Source organism: Seriola lalandi, unplaced genomic scaffold, assembly GCF_002814215.2.
Source record: "Seriola lalandi dorsalis isolate HSWRI2012SDOR001 ecotype SW California unplaced genomic scaffold, Sedor1 jcf7180002054584, whole genome shotgun sequence".
Lineage (NCBI taxonomy): Eukaryota > Metazoa > Chordata > Actinopteri > Carangiformes > Carangidae > Seriola > Seriola lalandi.
This window is the reverse complement of record NW_019525137.1, coordinates 593,191-614,003: the sequence shown is the minus strand read 5'-3', so window position 1 is coordinate 614,003 and position 20,813 is coordinate 593,191. Positions and strand designations below refer to the sequence as shown.

Sequence of the window (20,813 nt, the reverse complement as noted above, 5' to 3'; positions counted from 1 at the left end):
AATGGCAGCTGTCATCCTGCAGGCTCTGCTGCCCTCTGGTGGATGTAGCTCACAGTCACAGCATCTTCCTCTCGATCCTCCTGTGTGTGCACACTCCTCGGGGGGGCTCTCCACTCTCACTCTGTGAGGTTTATTGCCTCACTCCTCCCAGCACTTTGCTGGCACCTCGTCATCTCCTTCTGCAGGACGACTTAACACACATCCCTAAATCCATTACTTTTTGATCACAGGGTCTTTTTTCCATAGCGTGGCACTCGCTTCGTTTAACTTGGCAGCCATTGTGTTTGAGTGATGGATAGTTTTTTTCCGGTATGAGGTGAAATATTTGTTCTCTGTCTCTTTTGGAGAGCGTCTTAATTTTAGGGGGAGGGAGCTGTTTAAATTCCTGTGGCTGAATTCCGCCCAGACTCTTATTTAATCGCTTTTATGACCTCAGGAGGCTTCATCCCCTCATTTCTTACTTGAAATGAAATGAAATGAAATGTGTGTGTGTGTGTGTGTGTGTGTGTCTTACAGACTCAGAGAACAGCTACACACTGAGCTGTGGAGTGCCAGTTCAGCCTGGTAAAGCTCCTCAGAAGAGGAACACCACCACTGCCTTACCCACCTGTGCCGGTACAGTAAGCTAAGCATGATGGGAAATGTAGTTTGACTTTCTGTATTAAGAAAATGGACAGGACAAACGAAGCTACGTCTTTCACCTGCTTTTTGCCTGTTCTACAGCTTACTAAACAGCTGGGTTAGAAATATGTTCCTTTCTGTGAGTTTCACTTTGTTCTGTTCTACTCTAGATAATGCATTTGATCCGGTGTCAAACACATCACTCCCATTGTGGCATGCCCTATGGTTCATTTTCTCAACTTAACAAAAGTATAAAAAAGATCAAAAGTGCCCATGTCAGGAAAATAAACTCTTTATACTTATGTCTGAATATAATTTATTCTGACCTCTTCCTTATTTTTATTGAATTATAATTTTAACGGCTCAACTCTTTCTTGTATATTTCTTTCATGATATCTCATTTCAACAGTTCAATCCTGTTTACTTAAAATTTATGGTTAGGAAAGTAGTGTTTATCCTCCATGTGTTATAAATAAAGTTTGTTAAAAAAAATAAATAAAAAATAAAACTTTGTCTAGGTGCAGTTAGATTATTTTCCTTATAAAATCTCCTTCACATCTTTCCTTCACCTCAGGACGTTTTCCACTGAGGTGGAGGAGACATGGTTAGAAGGCAGATTATTTTAACTTGTCGACCTCAGCTCTGGTGTGGGCAGACATCACTGTGTGATACATGAATATGTGTGTGTGTGTGTTACAGACCTGCTGTGAGTTAAGAGAGGCAGGTAGTAACATTATTGCAGCAGAGTATTCTTTAATAGTAAATAAAGACCTAGTTCAGATTTAACTGTTGGCACTGCCCTGTGTCATGTTTAACAGTCTGCCATGTTTTTCTGCTGTGTAAAGACACGCTGACTCCACCTATCAAACAGAAGGCCAGGTTTAAGATCAAAGACGCCAAGTGTCACCTGAGGCCACGCAACAAGGAGAAACACAGAGAGGCATCCAGGCAGAACCTGCAAGGTAGAGAAGGTCTCACACACACTACATACACACTACACACACACACACACACACACACACTATCTACAATCTACAGATTAACTACCAAGTAAAAAACGTCACATGATTGGAACACCTTCTGGGCCCATATTCACAAAGCATTTTATCTTACCACTACGAGCTCTCCTAAGTCACACTAAAAGTCTTACAAAGGAAAAGGGAAAACCCAAGTTAAGAGTGTGACTCTGAGACCACAGTGACTGGTTGATGAGAGATGGTCTGTGCATCACCAACATCCCACAGTAATACACAAAAAACGAATTCAAATTGAATAATAATGGATTAGGTGTTGTTTACAAAAGTAGTGCATTCTCCAAAATGCATCTGTATGATACGGTTTGTGTCGACTCAGGAGAATTTAATTTTACTATAAAAACTAACATTCAATTTACTCAATGTAAAAATAAAAAGCTCACCTGTCATAGACTAACCAATTACAGGTAACTGGCAGCCTATTAGCCATGCCCTTTTGTAGCTGTGCCTGTTGTAATGTAGATGCAGGGTCCCAGCAGTGGGTTGAGGTGTGAGGACACCAGGTGACATCCAGTTGGAATATGATCCTTTCAAACAGCTGATCAGGTCACTTTCCATTAATATCCATGACCTGTGTGTAGATCGTGGACACTGTACAAGAATGTCTTCAGCTGTTTTTTCCTGTTTACAAATACCTCCTCGTCTTGTGATGATGCAATAATCTTTACATACATTCCATCTCTGGCACCAATCACACAAAGTAGACTGGCCACGAAGCTGCTTTATTTCTCTATTGAACATCTAAAGGAAGGTGTATGAACAGAGACATTTATTGTTTGGTGACTAGATTGCCTTAATGAGAGATCTCCAAGTTGTCAGCAAAGTTGCATTACTCTATCTCTGTTGTCAAGTAACGCAACGTTACCAAGCGCTTAATTTCCGCACTGATTGCGTTGTTTCAGTTGGTTGGAGATGTTATTTAATCCCTCACAAACTCCACAACGATCATCATTCCCTCGTGATTGAGTCGTATCTGTTAAGTAATTCAGCATCGTTTAAGGTTTCATGGTGACATGGAATGACAGCAGCCCCTTAAGATTCTTTGTGATTTGGTCTTAGTGAGTTAGGAGTCCTCTCCACTGCTTCTAACATCTCCCAGAGTTAGGAGCTACTTTTAGCGCTAAGTGGCTTACTACTAATTACTAATTACTCTCAGTCAGACAAATGAGGAGTCCTAAAGTGAGGACTGACACGCCCATTATTTTTAGGAGTTTCTCCTAAATTGGCATGGAGCTGCTTTTAGCGTTAAGATGCTTTGTGAATACGGGCCCAGATCTTTATCTTTATCTTATGACACTACTCCTTCTCCTCCTCTTCACTCCACACTTGTGTTTTTCCACCTGGAAGGAGGACAGTTCCCCTGCACTGACAACTGCCAGGTAACTTTCGTCAACCTCAAGTGCGACTCATCCAAGAAGCGCCGGCGAGGACGCAAATCGCCTTCGAAAGAGGTTTCCCACATCACAGCTGAGTTTGAGATAGAGATGAAAGAGGAGGAAGCTTCAGGTGTGATATTTTGTCTTACCTGTCATGTACAGTAGATCTCATGTCAATCTTTGAGATATGAATTCATACCATGTTTGCCTCAGACTCCTGTAATGTGGACTGTGTGCGGGAGAAGATGAAGCAGAAGCTGCAGAGCGCGATGCGAACGCTGAGGAAGTCCATCAACAAACAGCAGTTCTACATCCAGTTCTCTGGGACAGAGTATGAGGTGGCCCAGAAGCCGTCCAGAGTCCCAGAGGGCGTGGAGGCGTGTAGCACCGGGCAAGTCCTACAGGAGGGAAAGTGTGGTAAGTGTTTAACTCATGATGTTGTCGTGATGACAAATATCAACAAGAAGACACAGGAAGTACTGACCTGCATTCCTCCTCCTCCTCAGTGAGCTGCGGTGTGGGGACGTTCTACAGCGGAGAGCAGGAGCAGTGTGTCCAGTGTCCTCCTGGGACGTACCAGGACACGGTGGGTCAGCTGTCCTGTGAGCCATGTCCCAGCACTGAAGGACAGGGTGTCGCAGGAGCCAAGAATGTGTCTCAGTGTGGAGGTATGTCCCCTTTTCATCATGACACCAACAGTCTTACATCATCTTACAACTGTCATCCCTCACTGAAAGAATTGATATATGTGTCATCAAAAATACAGGAGCTGGTTCAGTCCCAGTCAGAATGAAGGAATTTACAGTCCGTTAGAGAATCTTTGGTCTTTCTCCTTCTGATAATAACGAGTAGACTTTTGTTTTCCCCTTTTACTTAACGGACAAGAAACTGAGACATCTTAATTTCCATGGTGAAAATAAGTGCAATAAATCAGCTACAACATTAAAACCAGTTACCTGTTTTAATGTTGTGGCAATGTGTAAATATATTGACTGGGAATCACTTTGTGGTCATTAAAGGTCTGTGTTGTATAAAGGTAGTCCATGTGTAGTTTGATTATAAAGCAGGTCTAGGTTTTATATTAATACTGTGAAAGTATCACAGCCTGTTTTCAGCCTTAAAACCAGCCGTCAGGACTTCTGGAACTTGGTGATGTCACAATGAAGCAGTCTCCACCCTCAGCCACACCCCAATCCTCGCCAACCTGGACCACCATCCAACCTTGCAGGATTTGGTTTCTTTGAGTGTTTACCTGAAATCTGCTCAGAAAACAGTCAGCCAATCAGAAGAGAGACTCAGAGCCTCCTTTCTTCTGATTGGCTCACTGACCTGTTGTTACTAGAGCTCCAGAGAGAAGCCTGAGAGAGGAGATGTAAAACTACACTGAGACGGTTTTCTGGTTCTTAAAACCATAAATATACCTTCTTATGGATCGACACTTCAAATAAGACACAGAAGAAGAGAAAAATATGGAGCTTCAAAACAGACTGAACCTGAGCTACATCCACAGGAGAGATCCACCAGTGTTAGTGTTACACAGTTACTGAGTGCACTGAGAAACATTCTGACCTTGTGTAATTGTGACCTTCAGGTCAGTGTCCAGCAGGTCATTTCTCTGCTGACGGGTTTCGTCCATGCCAGCTCTGTCCACTGGGCTCCTATCAGCCTGAACCAGGCCGAGTCCTCTGCTTCCCCTGTGGAGGAGGCCTCATGACCAAGTACGAAGGATCAGTCTCTTTCAGGGACTGTGAGGCTAAAGGTGAGGCTTTCTGTCTGTCTGTGTGTGCATGTGTGTGTTTTCTCTCTATGCTGACCGCACGGCAGCTGATACAAATGAGCTTCTAACTTTCTCTGTGAGTGATGCTGGTCATAAAATCAGGATTTTAGCAGCAGCTTGAAGTGACTGCTGGTTAACATGTAGCCTTAATGGAACACACCTCTGGATAGAAATGACCCAGAGATGAGGGAAGATAAGAAACAAGAGTGAGAGTGATGGCGCTGGACTCAGGAAAGAGGAGAGAGATAAGAGAACAGAGATAGAAGAGGTCAGCGGAGGTTGTGGCAAGTAGAGATAGTGTGGCTGGGGGCTGATTGTAGGAGGGGGATTGAGAAGGATACAGAGACATGAAGTGTGGTAACAGTGATGTCTGTAGTAAAGTATTGGCAAGTGAAGACGAAATTCAGTCTCCTCTCTTTTTTATTATTTTATCTTTACTATTTTCTTAATTTTTACTTGATTGTAATATCCTACCTATTATTTCTGCTTTTACTCACTTTAATACATGTCCTCTGTTTTACTATGTTAGTATTTTATCTTTATCAGTCTATTGTTATCTTTGCTCTCCAGTCTTCAGTGTTTACTCAGTTCCTACTGTTATTGTCTTATTTTTATTGTTATTTGTTCATTTGACTTGGTCATTTATTGTTCTGTGTGTAAATGGGTGTGTGTGTGTGTGTGTGTGTGTGTGTGTGTGTGTTGTGGTGGTGGTGGTGGGGGTGTATTGCTTTTATTCTGCTTTTATGTCACCTGCTTTTCGTTATATTGTTTGTACAAATAAAGATTGATTGATTGATTGATTGATTGATTGATTGATTGATTGATTGATTGATTGATTGATTGATTGATTGACTGAAGAGGACCTGGCTGAGAGGCTGGTGCACGATAAGTATAAGACATAGTGTATAAGCCATTAGTTTACAGATGTGTTTGAAACAGCAGCTTATCTGTCCACAATAAGTGCTTTCTATGTTCCAGGTATGAAACCTATCACACCTGTGTAATATATCTAGTAGATTGGCCTGTTATTAATGTGGTTCCAGACCGAGTTCCCCCTGACTTGTCCCCATCCCCCCACAGTGCACTGTGCTCCTGGACATTACTACAACTCCAGTACCCACCGCTGCATCCGCTGCCCAGCAGGAACCTACCAGTCTGAGTTCGGGCAGAACTACTGCATCACGTGTCCTGGGAACACCACCACCGACTTTGACGGTGCCACCAACGTCTCCCACTGCAAAAGTAACGCTGCTCATTACGTTCACTGTTTGTTTTCTTAAATCATTATTTCAGTCAGACTCCAGCGTCAGCTGCTGTAGTGAAAGCAGTTAAAGTGTTTGTATGATTTTGTCCTCAGACCAGCTGTGTGGAGGTGAGCTGGGAGAGTACACAGGCTACATCGAGTCCCCTAACTACCCTGGAGATTATCCGTCCAACGTGGACTGTGTCTGGACCATCAACCCACCACACAAGAGGCGGATCCTGATCGTGGTCCCAGAGATCTTCCTACCCATCGAGGATGAGTGTGGAGACGTGCTGGTCATGAGGAAGAGTGGTAATTCTACACTGAACTGATTACACAGATATATGGTCTGATTGTTGACAGTCTGATTTAGATTATCATATTTAAAGCAGGTTATTGCTGTGTTTTCAAAACACAGAAAGAGGAAGTAAAGAATTTAATCCATGAAAAAAGTAATAATAGTAATATAATATAATATAATAATAGTAAGAAAATGCAAATGTGCAAAAGAAGTATAGACAAAAGAGCAAAAATGGAAAAGTACAAAGTAGATAAACAGGAATTTAGTAGTAAATTAACAGTAATGTGTAAAAATAAGGAAAAGTGTCACGTGGGTCAACAGTAAAGTAACAGTAGTAAGAACAGGGATGTGCAGAAGTAAGTGACTTGAAGCAGTAGATTGTGGACATTATTCAGCTTGCTGAGAAAGGAATTATATAACTGACTGGCCACAAGAAGGACAGACTGCCTGTGGAATTCAGTGGAGTACTACATGCAGTGGGTCCAGCTCCACCCCCAGCACTGAGCCAGCCTTCAGAATCAGTCTGTTGGTGTTAGCCTTTCTCAGGTTTCTGCCCCAGCAGAACACAGCAGAGAGAATGGTTACTGTAGAGGGCCACAGAGTTCCAGGTCCAGTCCAAGTGGACATCCCCCAAATAACAAAATTAAACTTCTGGCCCAACTTATGCCTGGGTCCTCGACCCGAGTCTGGCCCATATGCTTCCACATCTGGGCAGAGGCCAGTCGTTATCCTCCAGTATTGACTGACAGCCTTATTTTCTGTGTGTGTGCCAGAATTGGTCCAGATGTGAAAGTAGGATCTGACAATCATGCTTTATATGGGCCAGATTTGGGCCATGGAACCAGGTGTTTACTGGGCCAGCTTCCGTAGCCAGGATGCAGATTAGAGTAGCAGTTAATAGTTATCTATTGAGCTATCTTTTGAGTTATCTATTAATAGTTATCTATCAAGCCGGAGAATGACTCAAGGTCTGATGTGGACTTGCAACAGGTATAATAAGTATAATAAGTATATTTCCCTCTTCATATTTGGGCAGATGTTTACATGTTTAGATTTTTACATCTGCCAGCTTCTACAAACAACACACAAAAACAATGATGCATTCATAATCTTCAGTTATCAGCTGAAACAATGAGGCTACATAACGTTGCACCAACCCAGGACACAGGACATTCTTCTTCTTCTTCTTCTTCTTCTTCTTCTTCTTCTTTACTTTCTCGCTCTCAGATACATTTCAGAAACAAGTGTAGCAAATGTTTTCACATGGTTTTTACTGAAGCTTTTTGGTTCACTTCAAAGTTTCTTTCTCTCTGCAAATAGAAAACCATTTTTTTCCTCTTGGTTTTGTTTAACTCCTCCACATTTGGGATTATAAGGGAGTTTTCAAACCTGTACGTGTTCTGGTCTGTATCAGTGGATGAGTTCTGTTCTAACATGTGTGTGCTCTTTGTCCAGCCCTGCCCACCTCCATCACCACTTATGAGACATGTCAGACTTACGAGCGGCCCATTGCCTTCACCTCCCGCTCTCGCAAGCTCTGGATCCAGTTCAAGTCCAACGAGGGCAACAGTGGCAAAGGCTTCCAGGTTCCATATGTCACCTATGACGGTGAGTCAGCTGACTGATTTTTATACCGCTATCAATCTTCACTCAACAAGAACTACGTACAGCTCTTTTCACTGTGATGTCAGCTCATGGCTGAACCTGTTGTGTTCCAGAGGACTACCAGCAGCTGATAGAGGACATAGTGAGAGACGGCAGACTTTACGCCTCTGAGAACCACCAGGAGATACTGAAGGTACTGAAGGATCATCACCAGACTTATGGTCCCGGTGTTGGATTCTCAGGACAGGGACATTGTTGTCACAAATCCTGCCCTTGTATAATTGGTTCAGTATGGTGACACTCTTTTGGTTTCCTACAGGACAAGAAGCTGATCAAGGCCTTGTTTGATGTCCTGGCCCACCCCCAGAACTACTTCAGGTACACGGCACAGGAGTCCAAAGAGATGTTTCCTCGCTCCTTCATCAAGCTGTTGCGCTCCAAAGTCACCAGGTTCTTACGGCCGTACAAATAGACAGGACCTCTCCACTGTCCTGTTACAGACCCCCATCATCCTGCGTCATTCCAAATCCAGCCCCCACCCCCTTGGTCAAATGGTTGTACCTGTTCTATGACTAGACTTCATTTCTTGTATTTGTCTTTAATCCTGTTTGTCACGTGATGCCTTTCCTCCTCTTAGACTCCTTTGAGTAGTAATACATGATGAACTGAGACCCCTCCCTCCAGTGAGTGCAGCTTTTCTATCGGGTTTGACTGATATGAGTGTTTGAAGGCCAGTATTCATAGTTTTATAAAGTAGCAGAAGACACTTGACATATTCTATGTGTATATATTGTTTCTTTAAATCTAAGCATTTTATACCAAACAGGTACAAGTATTAAGTGTTTTTCTCAGTTTGGTACAATTTATCAGCTCACCCCATCTATATGCCTCATCAATAAGGGAGCAACATTTGGAAACACTGGTGGCATTTGTTCTAACTGAATATTACAGTAAATACTGAGTTGACCATGTTAGAACAAAATCAAAAATATATGAAATCAGACTGTCATGTTTTTCAAAAGTCAAGTTTGGTCAAATTTGAACACACATGTTGCTACGTTAAGATAGCACTAATGCTAGCTGTTTCTCCCTCTTTCCAGTCTTTAGCTGTGTCTCAATTCAGGGACCACATCTTTCATAAGACACGTAGCTGTTGTAGACCAGGAAGGCCGAACCGCAATGAAATGGTCTAGTCTAAGGAGAACTTCTGCTTTGCTCGCGCTTACTGTTCTGTCCCAAAGTGCGGCTCCTGTCACCTAGCAAGCTTGACAACATGTAACTATTTTTTTTTTTACAAAAACTTTTAAGGCCCTTGGTTTTAACAGTTTAACTGTTAGCTGTTGAACTGAGCTTAAACCCAATAATTACATTTAACAGTGTAATCCTCAGGCTCTCTTTCTGCATACGCGCAATGAATTTTGGGATAGGTTGGGCCACGAAGGATCCATCTGTTGGGGCCTTCATTGTCCAGAAAAAGAAGGACGCATTTGAGGGAGCCTTTGAAATGGGACAGTGTAGTCGCGCTGCTGTGACGCAGTCGGAGGATGTGGCCCCTGAATTGGGCCACAACTTTTATGCTTTTATGCTAAGTTAGTCCAACAGTCCCCTGGCTCTAGCCTCATATTTTGAGTGTGGTATTGATCTAAACCTTGGCAAGAAAGCAAATTTCCCAAAATGTTGAACTGCTCCTTTAATAATTGTACATTATTAATCTGCAAAGCATAAAAAACTCCTGATTATGAATTCTTAAAGTCATAAAAGTCTGTGTTATCATAAAGTGGAACCTCCAGTATTTAATAAAAGGCCAGTATCAGCAAACCCACATGTCGGTCAAACCCTGTGCCTGCACAACATATCCCGTATCTTCTTTTCTCCTGCACCTTCTCTAACAGCTCCACACTCTTCTCTTTCCTTTGTCCGCCTCTCTCATGTTGTTTTGCCCTGCTTTGTTTTCTGTGTCTTTGTTTTGTTTTTGTAATATTTATACTGAACATGTCAGAACTTGCAGAAGCCCACATCACAGATGTAAGACGTGTGCATTTGTGTGGACACACACACAGGTGTACACGCCTACACAGAGTGAATGGACGTATCCTGAGTTAAATGACTTCATTGGTCCCGATGTGCACGAGACACAGATGAGAAAACAATGGGTGCACTTAAAACACATTTTAACATGGAAAATAAATTGAAAGAGATGTTAAAGTGAGGAAATCTAAACCTGAGTGGGTGAATCAGAAAGTCTATATTGTAATTTTTTAAATAAAAAAAGATATATAACAAGATGAGATAAACTACCTGAAGGTAACAGATTGTTACTTTAGAGAGAAATGTTTGTGATGTAACTAGTATTTGGAACTTTAATTGCACTTGAATTTTGTATGTTAAACCTTTTTTTGTGTTGTTTTGAAATGTGCCACATGTGGCGGCGATGAGAGAGAAGGACAACCGTCTCCTGTCGTTGCTCCCACTCTGTAGCTCACAGTTATCCCCAGTATCTCTCACAGCATCAACATCTCAGAGCCTGAGACTGTATGTTAAAGTAAAGCACACAGAGAAAAGACTTTGTAATGTTACATCACTCACACCTGCCACCACCACTATAGTTAGTCAGTGTTTTCACTGCTTCATCCCTCCAACGTGTCCTACAGGTGCCAGAGAGAAGAAGCACCGCCATAATAAAGACTTCTTGTATGATGGCACTACATACACATAGTACTACTACAGTATATACCTGTCTCTACAACACTAATATCTGCATTCACCAAGATGCACTCTCTTTCCATTAAACAGGAAGTATAGTGTGTATACTATACTTTTCTTTTATAACCCAACTAAATGTTTTGTGTCATTCCCACTGGTACCAACATGTCTATGAAATCCTGAACTGCATATCGAAGATGGACTCTATATCTACAGTGTGATTGGAGTTGTGAAACAGTGACTTGAGTGTTGGTCTGGAGGTCACAGTCTGTGTGTGTGTAACACTCGCAGCTTCAACTGTAACTTTATCTGTGTGTTGTGTTGTGCATAAAGAAGCTAGCCTCCCCTGACAAAAGATAAACATGCCTATGTAATATCTCTTATTAGTGTTAATGCTTCTCTAGTTACTAAAGTCAACATGATTCATGGAGAGAGAAAGTGTCTGTTCTTTGTGCTGGGCACGAGGACCATTAGGAGTTTCAGTGTCAGTGTCAGTGCTGATTCACTCATCAAAGCCACTGGTTCTGGATGAAATCACCATCCTGGACATTTTGTATATTATGGCTCAAAGTACAGGTCTTTGTATTTCCTCCAGACAGGCAATCACGTCAGTTCATTTCAGAGCATTGTGGAAATCAATTTTTGGAGATAAATAATCTATCACAGTGAACAACTGGTTGTTTAATTTATATAGAAGTTATCATAGCTGTGTATGTGTGTGTGGTATTGATGGGATTGTTTTCAGAACTGACTAAATCAAGCCTATAGCCAAAAAAAAAAATCTCACCTCAAGGTCCATTTAGTAGCTGTTCTGGTGCTTTAAGTCATATCACACAGTCTTCATCAGCAGAGGGAATTTGCTAAGCTGAATGGAGTGAATGATGAAAATGTTAAAATTAGCATTTTCGTTGGCACAACTTCTCATCCATATTGACATCAACATTCATAACAAAACTGCTGGGGAACTTTCTGTCATCTCACATGATCTTCATCAGTAGATGAAGTCTCTGAGGTCCTTTAAGTGCTTGGGAAAGGTGCAGATTTGCCAATTCCAGGAAAGCTGGCTTTAACTCCATTAGCAGATGAAGATCATGTGAGATGGTTGAAAGCCCCACAACAGCTACTAAACGGTTTTTGTAGTCAGATTTTGTAATAAACTGCAGTGCAAGACATAGAAAAGCACCATTGTGTCTCAGAGCAGTGTTGCTGTGTTGCTTGTATTATTTAGGTAAAACACATTTTGACATCACAGCAGCTGCTAGTTACCAAGCCATCTCCAAAATTAAATGATTGCTAATTGTCTAGATTTGATGATCCAACAAATCTAGAATACAAAATATGGAAATAAAAGCAACTAAACATCATTAGTGTTGGATTTTTCAGATCTTTGCTCTTTGATTTTCATACTGGTCTGAAATGAAAGCAGTGGATAGAAGGTGGTAAACCAATCAAAGATCTTTGGTAAACGTTCTGCTGTCACATGAAGGCAAAACCACAGTCCAGTCCTTCAGAGCACTGAGCTGGTCATACTCCAGGATTTTATTTCAAAATAGGATTTTAGCAGTTGAGGGAAATTTTATTGGCAGTGGCTGATAATCACCCCTTAAAACAGATATACTCTTTATCGTACCACCATGTCCGTCAGATAATTTCCCAAAATAAAAGCATACTGTTGTTAGGTGTTGTTCCAGGCCTTACCAAGTAGCTGCCACGCAGACATATTATGGCATGGCCTACTTCCTGTTTGAAGTGGGCACTGTTCACTATGAGTGTTATGAAAAAAAGGACATGAAATGCTCAGAAATTTATAATTGACAGTTTTTTTCCTGAGAATGTATTCTGTTGTGAATGGATGAGTGTATGTGGTGTGTGTGTGATATTCTGAGAGTGAATGTGTGAGCAGCAAGTGTGTGTTTCTGCGTGTGTGTTTTATGAATGTGTGTGTTTGTGTGTGTGAGTGAGTTTTGGTGCCGGGCGTCTGTGATTGAGAAAGAGACTGTGTATGTGTGTACTTTAGTCTATTTTGTAGAGGAATAATTTTAACGTTTGTGTTAGTTGGTTGTACCCAAAGAAATAAACTGTAACGCAGTGTTGTGCCATTGTTTGGTCCATGAAACTCTAGTACTGAACAAATTAAATGAAACAGTAGCAGAAAACAGACTCATGTTGTGTCTTCTGTGCATCCATGTGGCGTCTTCTTGTCAACAGTGAACAGCTTCTATCTGCTCATTATATCTCTGATATCTCTTTCCACACAACTGACCCCAAGTAAGGGAGAGTGGGTTAAGATGAGCCATTTTTTACTACGTAGTCCTCAAAACTAGGGAATCATCCGGACAAAATGTGAATAGAGACTACCTTAGGCCATTGGCAGGAAGATGCCAATGAAACGTGTACAACCAAACGCGTCCATTGGCAATCCAAAGTTCTTGGAATTTGACACCCAGTTGTGTCTAATGGACAATTGCTCTAGGTGGTGGTAGTGTTTTTTGTCCATAAGGAAGAAGTTTTGTCCAGTTCAAAAGGCTGCCAATTGGACTTAAACCTTTACTAATGTCAATTCAAAGGAGTTATTGTCCACTTCATGCCAATAGCCATTTTTGTCACCAATGACGATTTTTCTAGCCAGAAATGTCCAGAAATAGACTTGCAAACAAAAAACTGATTGCTCCCATACCGTCCGAAATTGTCCACAGACCTTTTCTGGTCCACGTCGTCCAATAGGGCCCACCTTTTAGGGGTCAGGAAGGGGTCCACAATGGTGACTGCCAGTCAAGTTGACAGGTCTGTTTGACAACAACAGTCCAAATTTATCTCAGGTTGGTGGGGCAACTGGACTACCGATGGTTTGACACATCCCTGGGCTGTAGTTCGAACTTGTTGGCTCCAAATGGCATCATTCTTGATTAATTAGCTTCCCAATTTCCCCAGCAATTCACACTCAACAGGTAATTATAGTGGACAAAAGTTGACAGTCCAATTCAAATACCTTACCATTGGGGCTAAGGTATTTGAAGTGGACAGTCTAATTTAAATACCTTACCTTCAAGGTTCATGAGGTGAAAAATTCAAGTTGCTCTGATTTGTTTGGAACTCAGCACATCGAAAGCTCTTCCACCAGGAATGAATACCCCCAAATATCATCCTCCTAAAGTAAATGGTTTTGGAGGTATGGCCTTTCAAATGCCATTGTTAAATCATTGCCAGTGGACAGATTGACCTTTTGGACCTTTCAACAAATTAAGCCCATATTTTTGGTTCTGAAATGAGTTTCAACTCCAAAATCGCACCAGACAATCTATGCAACCTCCTGAATTGTGTAAATTTGGCTATGGTGCTGGGGAAAGGAGTTAGCCCTAGAAATGCACCCAGAAATTCTGTCCATAAAAGTTATGAACAGAACCGGTGACAAAGGCCAGCCCTGGCGGAGTCCAACCTTCACCGGGAACAGGTCCGACTTACTGCCGGCTATGCGAACCAGACTCACACTCCTTTGGTACAGGGACTTAATGGCCGCTAACAAAGGGCCATCCACCCCATACTCCCGGAGCACCCCCCACAGGGAGCCCCTGGGAACACGGTCGTAAGCTTTCTCCAAATCCACAAAACACAGGTGGACTGGATTGGCAAACTCCCATGCTCCCTCCAGCACCCTAGTGAGGGTGAAGAGCTGGTCCACAGTTCGACGCCCAGGACGAAAACCACATTGCTCCTCCTCGATCTGAGGTTCAACTATCGACCAGATCCTCTTTTCCAGTACCCTGTGAAGGATATAATATGCTTACTTAATTTTATACTGTATAAGTTTGTGTAATGAAAGTATGAATCAGCCTTAAGCTGATAAAAGTGTTTGGGATGAAACTTGTAATCTTCTGATAAGTTTGGGATTGCGACATATGCTGCAGGAAGGGTGAGAACATAATGTACAGGGGAAGCAGAGGACAAGATAGGATCTCATCAACCCCCGGGGCTCCGCCACCGCGCAGTTGTTTCACTACCTCGGTGACTTCTGCCCTGGAGATTAGACCATCCATCCCCAGGTCTCGTGACTCTGTTTCCTCCACGGAATTCGTGTTGGTGGGATTGAGAAGCTCCTCAAAGTATTCCTTCCACCGTCCAACTATATCTACAGGCCAACCACGCCCTGTAGGCCTCCTTCAGCCTGACGGCTTCCCCCACCTCTGGTGTCCACCAGCAGGTTCGGGCAAGGCTGGTGGCAAAGGAAATGTAGGGAATTGACTTCTTACAAAGTTCTGCACTCGAAGATAGCGGTAGTGATGTATACATGGGAGATCATATGTTAACATTAGAGAATTGAAAGTAGCAAAACTATTGTCAAGAAAAAGATCCTGAAAGCAAGTAATGCCTTTCCTTTTCCATAGGGAAAAGGCATACTCGGAAAAGGAAGGGGGAAACAAGTGGCTAAAAGTGGCAATTTGAATTGTCGCCTAAACTGATACCAAATTTTAAGGGAGGCTAAGACAACAGGATTTTTGGTGAAATATGAATAGGATAGGAAGAACACAGGAGGGCAGGTATGAAAGATGATTTACATGATTTAGTTGCGATTGAACACCAGGGAGTGACAATCGAGGAATACAAAAACATAAGATTCTGAATATTAGCTGCCCAGTAATAATATAGAAAATTTGGAAGTGCATGGCCTCCACTCAGTTTGTGTTTTTTTTTTTTAAATAATTTTACTGATTCAAGGTTGTTTACCTGCCCAGATGAACATCGAATCAATTTGTTTAGCAATCGAAAGAATGATTTTGGTAGGAATAGAAACTTGGGGAGAATGGTCATTTTTATCGTGTTCATTCTGCCAGTGAGAGTTAGGGGTAAATTATGCCATCTCTGAAAATCAGAGATTTTTTAATTTGAGATAGTCGGGGAACAAAGTTAGCTGAGTAAAGGGCAGAGTGAGTATGAGTAATGTTTACCCCAAGATATTTAAATCCTGAGTGAGAGAGTTGAAATGGTAAAACTAGGTGTTGCAGATTTAGCGCAGAGGTGTTAACTGGGAAGCATTCACTTTTTTGATCATTTAGCTTGTACCCAGAAAAAGAACCACATTCATCTAAAATAGAGATTATAATTGAAATAGGTGATGCCAGGTTTGTAACATAAAGTAAGAGGTCATCTGCGAAAAACGACACATGGTTTTCTGTGCCCTCTCTGCGAATACCTTGAAATAGGAGAGAAGAGCGTAACTTGATTGAAAGGTGCTCAACTGCCAGACCAAACAGTATATATGAATAAAATTAAATGGGTATACAAAAACTACAATAAAATATTTACACTATTTACAACTATATACAATGAAGATTGCCATGGCCAACCTTCAGTCCCTTTTACTTTTCTTTTTCGCTGTCTTCTGTTTCTTAGCTCAGCCCTCTTGGTCCTTGCTTAAACGGTTTGGGCCAGGTTTAACTCCACTGGACTGAGGTTGACCATGACCCTTTGGAACCTCTCCTCCCTGACATTCCTGGGGTCTGGTGAGAAAACATAAAAACACAATTAGTTTCCTGGTTGCAAAAATGTACAGGCTTCGGTACTACAAAGGCATCTGGCACTTCTTTGTTGGTCCTGGGTGCAAGCCCAAAATAACAGTTCAAAAGCTCAAAAAGTTGCCAGGTTTCCCTTATGTCAATTCTGACATTTGGGTAATTTCTCTGAAATTCATATGTTTTCATAAAGCTAGAAAGTTGCAACGTTTCCCACGTGTATGTTGGTTTTGCCTTGAACAGCTGACATGAATTTGGTGCTCCTGGGTGTATGTTAAAGGCCCCAAATAACAGTTCAAAGGTCAAAAGGTCACCAGGTTTCCCTCATGTCAACTTTGACATTTGGGAACACTAGACAGTTTCAATGTCATATTTTCTCATATTAAAGAAGGTATAAGAAGCCCCAGATTTTGCACAAATATGTGGGAAATTCCTTGGAAATTGCACTACACACCTTATTTTTACCCCTTATATAGCACATTTGTCAGAACCAGGCACACAAGGTATGGACTTAAAGATGCACGACTCGCCACCACAAGAAGAGTTGTGCAAAACAGTTTATTGTAAAGAGCAGGCAGAGGTATCCAAAGAATGTCAGGCAAAACTCTGACCTGGTGTTCTTGACCCAGCTGCCTGTTTTTTCAAGTCAAACAGTCACAAAGAAACATGAAGGGGATGGCTGGAACAGTCACACTGGGGTAAAGATGATCTATCAAGAGAGTCAGGGAGAGGAGTGTACCTATATCTAGGAGAAACAAAGGGGCACAGGTGGAACTGGTTGGGTAATTAACTCAGCTGAGGCAGGGCAGGTAATCACAGAGACAACATGTCCTAATTTCTATAGACCCTTTGCTTTCCTATCTTCTTTCAGGAGCATACTTTGGGAGTGGAACAAAGTCAGAAATAGTCAGCATCAACTCTTATACAACATATTTTAATTTCAGAGCTTTTACTTGATAGCTTTTGACATTTGGGAACACTGACACCCCATTCTAATGTAAGCAAAGTGTCAAAATATGGACTTTTTTGCAAAATGACTAAGTCTGAATTTTGACATTTAACTGTCATGTTTTGCCATGGCAGACACTTTTTGTTAGTTTTATTTTTGACTTTTTGCACTTCCTGGTTTTTTTGTTATTGGTTTCCATGTGTGTCAGTGTTTTTGCTTCCTGTCTTGGTCCTGTGTCTGTGGTGATTGTCTGCCCCGCCCTAATGTGTTTCACCTGTGTGCAATCACCTCTGCCTCCTGTGTCTATATAGTCTTTGTGCTCCCGTTCGTCTGTTTAGTTCTGGGTTTGTTCACGTCCTATTGTCTTCATTTCTGTCCATGTCACGTTCACGTCTGGAAATAAATAAACCTGCCTGCACCGTCTCCCAAAAGTTGACTGTATTTGGGTCCAACTTACCTCGCAAACCTCGTGACATTAACATACATTTGAATGGGGCCTCAGTGTTTCCAACTGTCACTCAACCCTCCATCAGGCTGGACCCATGTTACGCAGACATTTGAGTCTGGGAAAAACCCAGAGTTTGAAATTTGACAATTAGCATGCATTTGAATGGGGTCCGAGTGTTCCCAAATGGACCCAGAAAAACAAGGCTGAACTATTGATCAATGTCATTTCACTGGGTTTAGTGAAGGCTAGAAAGCTGAAACCTTTTCCAATTGTATACTGGTGTTGCACCGAACAGCTGATATGAATTTGTTGGTGCTGGGTGCATGTTAAGGGCCCAAAATAACAGTTCAACGTTCAGAGTTGCCAGGTTTCCCTTGTCAACTCTTACATTTGGTTGATTTCACTGAAAATTCATATGTTTTCATAAAGCTAGAAAGTTGCAACCTTTACCACTTGCCCTGGACAGCTGACATGAATTCTCCAGTTGGTGTGTAATCTGACTGAGATAGCAAACAAGTAAAGGTGGGGTCTGTTGGTAGCAACATTAAAGTTCCTATCATTTGCTCATCACCAGAAAAAACAAAACAGAAATACCAAAAACAAAAACCAAAAACAATTAAAGAAGTTTTTGGAAAATGTTTTTAAAGATCATTCTGTTTAAAAGTCATTTTTTATATTTTCTTTTTTTTTTTTTATAATCATACTTTTTCACCAGAACTGTACTGTTTTACAAATGACTGGGCGGCCCACAGGTTGGGAATCACTGGCCTAGACCACTCTGCAACAAGCTACCTGCTTTTCCAAGAAAAATGGACCTTTGCCAATAAAGCCACTCAATGCAGATGAAGATTAAAATAGGTTGGCGTGCATTTGAGAAGACGTGCAATCCAAAAACATTGACAATATTAGTTACATTGATACCATATTACACTGGCTACTTCAGAGAAAATCTCATTAAAATAAGATTACTTGAAAAATATTTGGAACATGGTGACAACAGTTAAATGGATTGTTTTTTCATCCACGTACATAGCATTTCTCTCTGATGGTCTAGTGGCTAAGACTAGGGAGCTGATAACTTTTTTGGAATCTCTTGAATTGGGCAGAATACCAAATTGGTAAAACGTTGTGTCCCATTCCAAATTGGGAAATAGGTGGGAATACCCAGTTTACAATTGTACTTTTGGAATTAAAATAACTACCAGGGGGTGTAAAACAAAAATGTAATGAATCTCTAGAAATTGAAGAAGATTCACCAATTGGAATGGAAGATTCAAATCATAAGTAACCAATCAGAAAATTATTCCACATGTGATATCTATTCCAGAGATGACATATATTTGCATAATCCTAATTCCAAAATCTGAATCCAAAAAGACAGTCCTAAACCTCCAAAGACCAAATCCCAAATTTCGAGAATACGGTCTAATTTATGACCAGTGTAGCGTTAAGACATATTTCAGGATTTACTCTCGTTGAAATGGGGCACCAGTCCTCTAGGAGGACAACAATGAATTACTTCATTGCCAAATTTATCAATCTCATATCGGAAGCCATGACTTCTCAATTCAATGGATCTCCAGTCTCTACGTCAAGGACAACAACTGGGTGTAAATAAAGGAGTTTATTTAACTAAACTACTATCTACAGAGTAAATGCAAGGTGTAATAATCATAAAGATGAAAATAATAAGGAAATGAGTGGAACAGACACAGACGGACCAGGATTCACACCTTAGTGTTAATCAGTCCTTTTGTTGTTACTTGTCCTATACAAGAAACAACCAAATATAATTAGACAGAGTCTCATTGTTACAAACTGGAAATTTTGCCTGTATTCTCCAGTTGTCTGGTGTCCATTGGTTGATCCTCTGGAGCTGACCCTTTGACCTTTGGTCTGGTTCTGTGTTTGTGAGATAAGGGTCCATGGTCTCTGTTTCCTATCAATTTGATAGTTTGATGGTGGGAAGAGTCGCAAAGTGTCAATTGTGGCTACATAACTCTGCATGTCCTTATAATGAACTTCCTTAATGGCTTGTGACTGATGCCAGGCCACGTATGTACGCTACACCAGTACGGTCCCTCCAAATGGTAAATTATATCCCCTATATGCTGTGGAGGAATGCACTGACAGCTATTCCAAGAGGTGTATATGATTTCCTTAACACCAGTATCACAAATCAGTTGATGGCCTGCTGAACTCTTTCCAAATGGTGAATTACAGTATATTCCCTAAATTGAGTGGTAATATTTCTACAAACAAAAGAAAGCGTATATACAGGTCAATGTCTGTCATATTACCTTGAATAAAGATCTAAATCAAATCAATACGAAACATAACCTATCCTCAACAGCGAAATCAGACGGGGCAGTGTGGGCAGGGCATCAAAGCCACTGTGGCTGCAGGACATATTATTTTTTTAGGGGGCAAAAGTTCTTACTCTAATCCTGAACTCTGATTTTATGAACGCTGGAAATGGAAACTCAGTTGATTGAACTAACTCAGATCAGCTGTTTGGGAACTGAAAACTCAGAGTATGTTCACACTGATTCAATGATTCGCAATGGATAAACAAAGAGCAGAGCCTCCATTGTAATCCAGTAGAGCCAGAAAGATGAATGTGAGACTTTAAAGCACATTTATCTTTTAAAAAAAAAAACTGTCATGGTTTGCTATGGCAGACACTTTTTGTTAGTTGTGTTTTGGACTTTTGCACTTCCTATTTTATGTGTGTCAGTGTTTTTGCTTCCTGTCTTGGTCCTGTGTCTGTGGTATTGTCTGCCCCGCCCTAATGTGTTTCACCTGTGTGTAATCACCTCTGCCACCTGTGTCTATATAGTCTTTGTGCTCCCGTTCGTCTGTTTAGTTCTGGGTTTGTTCACATCCTATTGTCAGTGTGGTATTTTGAGGTGCTGATGTGAAGAAGTGATCACCGCTGACACATCTTTACTTGCAATCAAAAAGAAGTTTATTTACAAGAAAAAACAGTGTCAAAAAATGCCGAATCCTGGAGCATCTCTGCCAATGTGAGATCTCTCTCCCACTGTCTCACAAACCCCTCTATTTATCCGTCTCAACCCTCCTTTGGGAGTTGTCCTTCTTTCAATAGAGTAGCCTTTACCCAGAGGTTGACCACATCTGGTCTCAGGCCTCTGGTCTTTGACCTCTAACCTTTGGGCCAGCAAAGACCCCCACATCCTGGCTCTCCCTTATCATGGTTAACAGAAAACTGATGTGTGAAGAGTTTTA

At 41.4% G+C, this 20,813-nt stretch overlaps 1 protein-coding gene and 1 pseudogene across 2 annotated transcripts in view; one reads left to right on the top strand and one right to left on the bottom strand.

Moving 5' to 3' along the window:
- The window catches only part of scube1 (signal peptide, CUB domain, EGF-like 1), a 109,588-nt gene extending 96,772 nt beyond the window's left edge, over positions 1-12,816 (top strand). For both annotated transcript variants that reach the window (XM_023418749.2, XM_023418748.2), the window contains 11 exons: positions 517-615; positions 1,467-1,583; positions 3,003-3,161; positions 3,245-3,448; positions 3,538-3,699; positions 4,623-4,790; positions 5,889-6,050; positions 6,166-6,363; positions 7,808-7,960; positions 8,071-8,150; positions 8,277-12,816. In XM_023418749.2, coding sequence (XP_023274517.1) covers positions 517-615; positions 1,467-1,583; positions 3,003-3,161; positions 3,245-3,448; positions 3,538-3,699; positions 4,623-4,790; positions 5,889-6,050; positions 6,166-6,363; positions 7,808-7,960; positions 8,071-8,150; positions 8,277-8,429 — 1,655 coding nt within the window. In that variant the 3' untranslated portion in view covers positions 8,430-12,816. The remainder of the gene's footprint in view (positions 1-516; positions 616-1,466; positions 1,584-3,002; positions 3,162-3,244; positions 3,449-3,537; positions 3,700-4,622; positions 4,791-5,888; positions 6,051-6,165; positions 6,364-7,807; positions 7,961-8,070; positions 8,151-8,276) is intronic.
- Positions 12,817-13,019: 203 nt separating this feature from the next.
- The window catches only part of LOC147818421 (uncharacterized), a 29,052-nt pseudogene continuing 21,258 nt past the window's right edge, over positions 13,020-20,813 (bottom strand).